General features: G+C 34.4%; 1 protein-coding gene across 1 annotated transcript; it reads right to left on the reverse strand.

Moving 5' to 3' along the window:
* Window positions 1-254: 254 nt before the first annotated feature.
* Window positions 255-3,376, reverse strand: LOC107615787 (inositol oxygenase 4-like). Its single transcript, XM_088499730.1, has 11 exons — window positions 3,346-3,376; window positions 3,124-3,238; window positions 2,277-2,358; window positions 1,967-2,171; window positions 1,750-1,809; window positions 1,333-1,385; window positions 974-1,096; window positions 809-878; window positions 565-643; window positions 390-471; window positions 255-281 (listed from the first exon to the last, which is right to left on the reverse strand). Exons 1-11 carry the CDS (start codon window positions 3,374-3,376, stop codon window positions 255-257), a joined length of 927 nt encoding a protein of 308 aa, XP_088355856.1.
* Between the last annotated feature and the right edge of the window lie 7,005 nt (window positions 3,377-10,381).

A 10,381-nucleotide genomic window follows, 5' to 3' on the forward strand; every position in this document is an offset into this window, starting at 1 on the left:
ATATATATACAGGTTCATCCATCATTCATTCATTTTAATAGTTTACATCATATTATTGAGTATATATATCACTGAAAAGCCTCATATAAAGCAATCTGTTTGTGATTTACAACACATATATGTAATTATAGAAATTAATACATTACAACACATATATGCAATCGGTCTCTATTTTTTAACTTTCTCTCAAGGAAAATTAATCAATTCCCTCCAGGCCCTTGAGGTAGATCCATTAATTAGCTTATATTAATTCTTCACCACTTCAGCTTTGTTGGAAAATACTATAAAAGCATTCAAAAAGAAATGTAAGAACGTCACATTAAGAAACAAAAAAAGGAATTCAAATAAAACAAAATGAGCAATAATCTATCTGAAATTTGTGCCCCCACCTTGTCAATAAGTGATTGATAGTATGGCTTCACTTTTTCAACGTCCACCAAAACTTTGCTTTTGCTATAGAGATCATATTTACTACATAATACATAAAATTACGGGTGATGTTATTGATTAGTAATAATACCAAATGCTGTGTGCAAATTATTTGATATATATATATAGACTAACTTGAAAATGTGAAGCCACTTCAAGTTCTTAAAATCTTCTTCACTCATGAGATGAGTATATGCTCCCTCTTTATGCAAAGCTGCAAAAGAGTTTTAAGCTTAATACATTGTTATTGAAAGAAAATTCTAAAAAATAATTATGATTTTTTTTTTGGTTTACAAAATAAAACGAACTTTTGTTGCCCAACAAAAAATGCCTTCTTATGACATAAAAGGAAAAGCACATAGTAAATAAAAATACTTACGATAAAATGAGTGATATCTAATAATGAATAAGCCAGGTGAAGGTAAAGTGGTTCCATTTTCCTTTGCTACCTATAAATTCAAGTGAAGTATAAATTTATTATATATCTTGAACAAAATAATAAAAAAACTATATATAAATTGTAGCTATATATTTAATTACTCACCATATACATATAGTCATCATGTCCCCATGACATGAGTACATTGTCTAATCCACACCCTTTACTATAGACTCCATCTTTAGTGTTATAAGCAGGATTTTTGCTATCTGGGTTTTCCTTGAAATACTGAAGCATAGAAAAAGTTTATATTATTGGTTGATGATAATTTTAGAATAAAAATATATTGTTTGTACACTAAAATTAACCATTATATATTATTTATAAATATATGTATAATTTAATTTATTTTTAATATGTATTTTATATTGATTGTTGATTTTAATATAAATTTAACATGATTGTTTTAGAGACATGCAAAAAAAGAGGTCATTTTTACAGTTTTGTTAGAAGAGGAAGGCTACCTTGTGGTGAACATTTTTTTCATCAAAGGCACAACCAACAGGAAAGGTATCTCCTGCAAATATATATTTAATCATTTGGTTAAAATTTTGAATTTAAAGTAACATGCCAAAACTAGCTAATTGGGAATTTAAAGATTGATAAAATAATTATACATAAAATATAGGGATGTGTCTTATTTAAAATATTGTAAATTGAATCAAAATAATTACAACACAAATATTTTTATAATTAATTATTTACACTCTCTCAACCTTAATGTAGTCGTAATGACCTAATAAAAATTTGGTTTTGTATTATGGTTTTAAAATGATAATTAATTTTAAATACTGTAATTAAATTTTATTTCTAAAACATAATAGTCAAAAGATTATTCCATTTCAAAAAAAAATATCATAAAGAATAAGAAAAGTTCTTACCAACAACAGCCCATTGAGGAAGCTCATCGAATTGAGAAAGGTGAAGAATCTTTCCGAGATCTAAAATAAACAAATATTCATTTGTCAATTCATATTAACTATCTATCAACAATAAAAAAACTTTCTTAAAATAAAAGGACAAAAAATAACTAAAATTAAACTAATTAACCTTTATAATAGAAAATTAAAAAAAATCTAAGATTTCAAATTTAATTACCATGGATGAGAGCAGTCAAATGTAACCAATCTTCGTTAGGATAATCTTTTCTAATGGCTTCTGCAGTTTGCAACAAATGTTGAATTTGAGGTTCATCCAAATCAGGATCACTATCATCCACTACTTCATTAAGCAGCTCACAACATTCCCATATGCTCATTTCTGCTTTGTCCAATTTCTTATAGTGCTCCCTCATTTTCTTTACCTATATTATTAGCAAATGAAATTTTCATGAATTAGCATTGAGCTTTCATGTTATTGTGTATTAGTATATATAAACATGTTTGAGGAAAATAAGAATTTGGCTTACAAAATCATATGTCTGATTAATGTGTTGTAATCTATAGAATTCTTCCACACCTTTTTGTCTTTCACTTTCAATATCATAATCCCTGCCAAATAATCTCATTAAAAGACTAATTTCACTTTGATCGATATCTGAAGCCATTTTTACAAATTTGTATGTGTATTATTGTATGGTATATGTAAGCTTTTTATGAAGGGTTATGAATTTGTAAATTATTTTACACAATATTTTAAATGATTATTTAAACAGTAATTATATATAAAAAGTTGTTATATTTATTGATATATGATTTGGTATATATATGAAAAGTGTTTTACTTTGTGATCAAAATTAAATTCTTTCAAAAATATAAAAAAGAAATCTCAGTTTTATTGAGAGAACGTGGGTCACAAAGATACAAATTTTTTCTCGCCCTTTATGTAGTAAAATTAGAGCAAACTAATTAAGTTTAAGTTAGGTTTTTTATTTTTAAATTATATTGACATATGTAATTAGTTGCATATTTAACATTTAAAACAAAATTAAATTGTTAAAATATTAGATAAAGAAATGTAGCAATTTATATGTCTTTTCTATTACTAAAGCAAGTTAGAGTTTAATTTTTATTATTAAAAAAATTAAGATAAAAAATCTTAAAAGAAAAAAATTATCTATGTACAATCACATTTTAAGTTTAAATAAGACTTTTATATATGCCAAAATTTATATTAGAGATATAATTATTTATATGTCTTATTATATTAATTTAAATTTTTTTAGATGAGTGAATTTATGTCTACTTAAAATCATAAATTTTAAATCAAAGAAATAAAAATCAAATAAAAGAGAATATTAAAAGGGGAACTGAAACCTGAAGGATTGGCCAAATGCATTGTTTTCTGGGGCCTTAAACGTTCTGTCCTTTGCCGACACAAGCTCACTGGTTTCTTCGGTGTGCACATTCTTCTTTTCCTCAGCTTGGGAACCTAGAAAAAAAAAAACAAATTGAGATATATGGGATTTTCTACCCAGAAAGAAAAACTAACGTTCCAATACTTTTTTTTTTAAAAGAAGAAGAAAAACATAATCAAACCATGGGTAGGGTGCTCAGTTTGGATGGCCATTTTCTCTATTTCAAATAAGCGAGAAGCGAAGCACAGGACAAAGAAGTTTAGAAACTTGGAAGAAGGGATATGAAACTCCAGTGAAATGGGTGTGACAATAACCTAGGACAAAACGAGTTTATATAGTACAACACCAAGTCCTTGTCGTGAAATTTGAAATCTTGGAGTCCTTAACTAAAATGACGTTTCGGAGGATTTATCATTATCTGTATAAACCAAAACTATACCATTCTTAGTAACTTTCCAATTAATCAAATTTATGCCACCAACTATATGCCATTAGTGTGCTTTCCAAATTCACCCATCTATACGTCATAATAATCCAATAACACCTGTTTCAATACTTGCAAGAATTTTTTTTTTCTGAAAAAAAAAAAACATTCCATTTATATTTCTATAACCGACAATTTGTTTGAATTCTTGTAACATTATCTTTTCCTCCTTACTAGAAAAACAGTAATGTCCCTACATATGTAAATAAATTCTCTCATTTCATTTATTTTTATATGATAAAAATATCAGATCGAGAGAAATATCTTATTATCCCATCTTATTAATTATGATAATGAGATCATACTCGATCTTAATTATTGTCAAGTAGAAAAAATAAATTAAGATCATTAATTTATATTATGTTGTATATTTATGTGTACTGATATTTAATTAATCCATGCTAACTAAGAATATTAAAATTTTTATTCTTTTTAATAATTTAAATATAGTAGATAATCATTACATCTTAATGATCTTAACATGTTATTGTGTCCGTTCTCATATAATTATTTAGTAAATAATCTTATATTTTATATAAATTAGAAGGTAAATTAAATTCCTCTATATAGATGCAGATAAATAAATAAAAAATGATAAAGTATTTTTATGATAAGATAATTTTAAATTAGTTGATAGTGTAAAATTATGTTAACTAGCACATATAAATTAAATTTTGTTAAACATATGATCTTGTAAAGAAAAATGAAAAATTATATTTAGAGTAAAATATTGTTTTAGTCCACAATGTTTAAGCTAAATTTTAATTATGTTCCTAACATTTGAAATTTCATATTTTCATCTTAGACGCTTTATTTTGTCTTATTTTAGTCATTTAGTTAAAATTAAAATTTTTCTTCTAAGAGATATCTTTTTTCCTCTATTATATCTTCTTTGTTTCTCTCATTATTACGTTATTTTTGCTTTCAAATAATAATAATAATAATAATAATAATAATAATAATATTATTATTATGACGACTACTACAATTATGATTTTTGCAGTTATCTAAAAAATAATAATAGAAGAAATGATATTTTCAAAAATAAATTTTAAATTTTTATTATAGGATTAAAATAAGATGAAATAAAATGTTTAAGATAACAATATGATATTTTAAACGTTAAAAAAAATTTAAAACTTAACTCAAACATTATCAATTAAAATAGTACTTTAATCTTATATTAATTAAATTAAGTAATATATTAAAGAGAAAATCTATCTCTAATTTAGAATAATTGTCCCTTTATTTTTAATTATCTACATAAATTTTTTTTAGAATAATATAAAAATATAACAGTTGATTTATGCAATTATCTTTTGAATAATTCTATGGTCCAATTTTATGGGAGAATTCCCACATGACTGCTTCAGCGTAGTTTGTAACTTTTCAGAGGCCCTTGGTTTTTTTTTTTTTTTTTTTTTTTTTGGAAAGCCCCTATGTATTGCTTTTGCTTCTAATTTGGCTTCACACGATCCGAATGAAACCACACGGGGGATAGCATTAGAGGTTGCAAAACTATATTGGGATCCGTGGGAGTTGTCGCATAAAGTTGTTCAAATAGAATTTTCAATTTTTATTTGTGTAATATAATTATGTAAGTATTTCGTCAAATGGCTCCCAAGGATATTACAAATGATTTTTTTTTTCAATAGAAAATGCATATTGCTAATGAATACCACAGAAAAACTTGATGTTTTTCATGTATTATCCATATTGAAAACAGGGCGGATCCAGATATTTTTTGAAGAGAGATCGAAAATTAAATATTTATATAATTAAATATTGTATTATATAATTAATGATATTATTTTTTATTTTATTTTTAATAAAAGTTATTAATAAGTGCTATATTAAAATAGAAAATTTTACTAAAAAATAATAATTTTATATTTGATATTATTCATAACAACTAAAATTCTAATTTTTATCTTTTATTATTATAAAGAAGGTAACATGAAAAATATAGATCAATTATTATGATATTTTTTATATATGCATTTAAAATAAATTAGCGAACAAAATATGTAAAATATTCATACCAATATATAATTTATTTAATATGTTATTGTTCATACCCGAACCTAACACTAAAGCCCAGGTCCAAATGAGAGGCCTAACCCAAAGATTGGCCCTCACTAAACACCGACCTTCTCTTAAAGAAGTCGGTTCTAACTAGAAGGCTTCCTCCACTAAACGATTGGGTGAACCCAACGAGTCTAGCCCATTAATCTCCGGTTACCCATCGTAACATTAGCGCCATTGCCGGGGACCCGAGAGATCAACCAGTAATAGCGGACAATTCACCCGAAGATGGTCACACAGTGTCCGATTCTGAACAGGAGAATCTAGACATGGTGAACAACGACGCGGACATGGCCACCCACTAAGGGGTAACCAACCAGCACAGAGAAGGCACTTCTGGGTTGAAAGACCCAAAGGCAAACTCTTCTGAAGGGTGCGAGTCCGGAAAAGAAGGACAACCCCATGCAGCTGATTTCATGGGTTTGTTCCACGGCCACCAAGGGCACTTGGAACAGCTGGAACAAGAACTGGAATGGCAGCGAGAGGCAGAGAGAAACTTGAGGAACGAGATAGAGCGACGAAAAGAGCTAGAAGAAAAGCTCTTAAGTCTGGAATTCACTCTCAAAAATCAGAGTTCCCATAGCGACCGAGAAGATTCTACCTTAGGAGGAGAGGACTCGTTCAGCAAGGTCATAATGAGGGCAAAAGTTCCAAGAAACTTCAAAAGCCCTGATATGGACCTCTATGATGGAATCACTGACCCAAAGCATCATTTAAGCAACTTTAAAAGTCGGATGTACCTGGCCGACGCTTCTGATGCTACTCGCTGCAAAGCTTTCCCGACCACACTGATGAAAGCAGCGATGAAGTGGTTCGACAGTCTTCCCCCTAGGTCGGTCACTAGCTTCGATGACCACTCGCGAAAGTTCCTAATGAGATTCTCCATTCAGAAGGACAAAGTTAAGCATGCACCGAGCCTCCTGGGAGTAAAATAGGAGGTTGGAGAACCTTTAAGGGACTACATGGAAAGGTTCAACAAAGTGTGCCTGGAGATTCAAGACCTACCCACGGAGGCAGTGATTATGGGCCTAGTAAATGGACTTCGAGAAGGTCCCTTCTCCCAGTCCATATCAAAAAGGCACCCGACCTCCTTGAGTGATGTACAAGAGAGAGCTGAGAAGTACATCAACATGGAGGAAAATGCTAGGCTACGAGAGCCGAGCTGGCGACCTGGGCACTCTCACTCGTCAAAAGAGAAGGAAAGAGAGCCCAAGAAAAAAGAGGAAGTTGGCTCCGAAAGGCCTAGGAGATATCACTCCTATACTCCTCTGCGAGTTTTCCTAGTAGATGTATATAGAAAAATCTGCCATACTGAAAGGCTACCACCCCCTAGACCCATCAAAAATAAAAAGGGGGGGGGGTCGTGGTGACTACTGTGAGTACCATAAGATATATGGTCACTCAACAAATGATTGTTATGACCTTAAAAATGTGACAGAAAAACTGGCCAGAGAAGGTCGGCTTGATAGATATCTCATGGAAAGGTCGGACCATCATGGAAAAAGAAAGCGAGATGACGAGGACCGAAGAGATCCACCACCACAAATCCCGAAAAGACATATACATATGATCTCGGGGGGATTCGGTGGAGGTGGCCTCACAAAGTCGTCTCGCAAGAGGCACTTGAAGGAAGTCTACCAAGTCGGGGGCGAAGCTCCCGACCTCCCAACTATCTCATTCACCAAAGAAGATGGGCAAGGAATCATTCCTGGACATGATGATCCAGTGATGATAACTATGATCCTTGCCAATGCCCATCTTCACAGAACCCTGATAGATCAGGGGAGCTCAGCCGACATCCCTTTTAAACCAGCGTTCGACAAGCTGGGGTTGGATGAAAAGGAGTTAAGAGCTTATCCTGACACCATGTATGGACTGGGGGATACACCAATAAAACCACTGGGATATATACCCCTTCATACAACTTTTGGAAAAGGGGGAAATTCCAAAACTCTGAGCATCGACTTCATAGTCATTGATGTGGGGTCAGCCTACAATGCCTTAATCGGCAGAACTACCCTAAATTGGCTCGGAGCAGTGGTATCCACCCCTCATCTTTGCATGAAATTCCCAACACCAGAGGGAATAGCAACCATCAGGGGAGATCAGAAATTGGCGAGGAAATGCTACAATGAAAGCCTGAACCTGAGAGGAAAAGGCAAGGGGGTGCACACAATTGAGCTCGGAGGAGTCAGAGCCACGGAAGAGTTGCGACCACAACCAGGGGGAAAAGTGAGGAAGTACAGGTCGGAGAAGAGGAAGGAAAAAATATCAACATAGGAGCCAACCTGAAAGAAGATTTAAAGGAAAATATTATAAGGCTCCTACGAGAAAATTCCAACCTCTTCGTCTGAAAAGCTTCCGACATGCCAGGGATAGACCCCGAGCTTATGTCACACAAGCTATCAGTGTACCCCGGTTTGCGACCTGTTCAGCAAAGAAGAAGGAAGCTCGGACCTGAGCGAGCTCAAGTTGTGGAAGAGCAAGTACAAGCCCTCCTAGAAGCTGGGTTCATCAAAGAGGTCAAATATCCAGCGCGGCTAGCAAATGTGGTACTAGTAAAAAAGTAAAATGGCAAGTGGAGGATGTGCGTCGATTACACCGACCTGAACAAGGCGTGTCCCAAAGACCCATATCCACTCCCAAGCATTGATACCCTAGTAAACTCCAGCTCAGGGTATCAGTACTTGTCATTTATGGATGCGTACTCGGGATACAATCAAATCCTGATGTACAAGCCGGATCAGGAAAAACCATCATTCATCACGCTTAGGGCAAACTATTGCTATGTGGTCATGCCCTTTGGACTAAAAAACACTAGAGCCACATATCAAAGGCTGATGAATAAGGTGTTTACGCCTCACCTTGGGGATTGATGGAAGTCTACGTAGACGATATGCTCGTAAAAACCAAGGATGAGGCAGACCTCCTGGCTGACCTTTCGCAAGTTTTCAACACCATAAGGACACATGGGATGAGGCTAAACCCCAAAAAATGCACCTTTGCGGTAGAGGCAGGGAAGTTTCTAGGATTTATACTTACACAGGGGAGAATCGAAGCCAATCCTGACAAGTGTAAAGCAGTCCTAGAAATGAAAAGTACGACTTGCTTGAAAGAGGTCCAGTAGCTGAACGGCCAACTTGCCGCCCTCTACAGGTTCTTGGCGGGATCAGCACTAAGATCCCTACCACTCTTCTCTCTACTAAGGAAAGGATTCCAGTTCGAATAGACTCCTGAGTGCGAAGAAGTATTCTAGGAGTTCAAAAGGTTTTTAAGCTAACCTCCCATTCTGACTCGAACTAAAGTCGGGGAAGGACTCGTCCTGTATTTGTCCGTAGCAGACAAAGTTGTGGTATCAGCTCTAATTCGGGAAGACGAGGTCGGACAACATCCTGTATACTTCACCAGCAAAGTTCTACAAGGCCCTGAATTAAGGTATCAAAAACTCGAGAAGTTTGCATATGCTTTAATAGTAGCCTCTCGAAGGTTACGACCTTACTTTCAAGCTCACACGATAAGAGTTCGAACAAACCAGCCCATGAAGCAAATCCTCCAGAAGACGAATATTGCGGGTATAATGGTTCAATGGGCAATAGAGCTATCCGAGTTTGACTTAAAGTACAAAACTCGGACAGCGATAAGAGCCCAATGCCTCATCGACTTCGTAGCAGAATATGCAGGAGACCAAGAGGAAGAATCCACTACATGGGAGTTATATGTAGACGGATCCTCTAACAAAATCGGAAGTGGTGTAGGCATAATACTAGTCAACCAAGGGAGAACCCAAATAGAAGTCTCCCTCAAATTCAACTTTCCAGCTTCTAACAATCAGGCAGAATATGAAGCCTTGATTGCAGGATTAAAGCTGGCAGAAGAAGTCGGTGCAACCAAGGTGGTCGTGTTCAGCGACTCTCAAGTGGTGACCTCCCAAATAAATGGAGGGTATCAGGCCAAAGACCCCAATATGAAAAGGTACTTGGACAAAACTTTGGAGTATCTTAGACGCTTTGCAGAAACCAAGGTCAAACATATAACTCAGGATCTCAACAGCAGAGCAGACGCCCTCTCCAAGCTAGCAAGTACCAAGCCAGGAGAGAATAACAGAAGCCTGATCCAGGAAACTCTCCAAGAACACTCTGTGGCAAAAACAGAAGATAAGCAAGGCGTTCTTGAAGTCTCCGGATTAGACCTCGGATGGATGAACCCTTTGATCGAATACCTCAAATTCGATATCCTACCCAAAGGGGAAAAAGAAGCCAAGAAAATCCGGAGGGAAGCATAAAACTATACTTTGGTAAAAAATATCCTCTACAAAAGGGGGATATCAACACCATTATTGAAGTGCGTTCTGACCTCAAGGACGACAGAAGGCTTAGAAGAGGTCCACAATGGTATCTGCAGAAATCATCTCAGAGCAAGGTCCCTGGCTAAGAAAGTCATTCGAGCCGGGTTCTACTGGCCGACTTTGCAGAAAGATGCCACCGAGTTTGTGAAGAAGTGTCAGCCATGCCAAATGCATGCAAACTTCCATGTTGCTCCCCCCGAGGAGCTCATAAGTATAACTTCTCCCTGGCCTTATGCTAAATGAGGATTGGACCCATTAGGACCCTTTTCCCAAGCACCTGGACAAGTAAAATACTTAATAGTG

The sequence above is a fragment of the Arachis ipaensis genome, chromosome B9 (assembly GCF_059453495.1).
Source record: "Arachis ipaensis isolate K30076 ecotype BB chromosome B9, ASM5945349v1, whole genome shotgun sequence".
Taxonomy (NCBI): domain Eukaryota; kingdom Viridiplantae; phylum Streptophyta; class Magnoliopsida; order Fabales; family Fabaceae; genus Arachis; species Arachis ipaensis.

What these genes read in the sequence shown, in the direction of transcription:
- LOC107615787 (XM_088499730.1), bottom strand. Translation starts at nt 3,376, where the DNA reads ATGGCCATCCAAACTGAGCACCCTACCCATG. An exon ending in TTTGACTGCTCTCATCCATG is followed by an intron (nt 1,810 to 1,966) that starts GTAATTAAATTT and finishes TGTTTATTTTAG; the next exon opens with ATCTCGGAAAGATTCTTCAC. An exon ending in TCCTCAATGGGCTGTTGTTG is followed by an intron (nt 1,386 to 1,749) that starts GTAAGAACTTTT and finishes ATATATTTGCAG; the next exon opens with GAGATACCTTTCCTGTTGGT.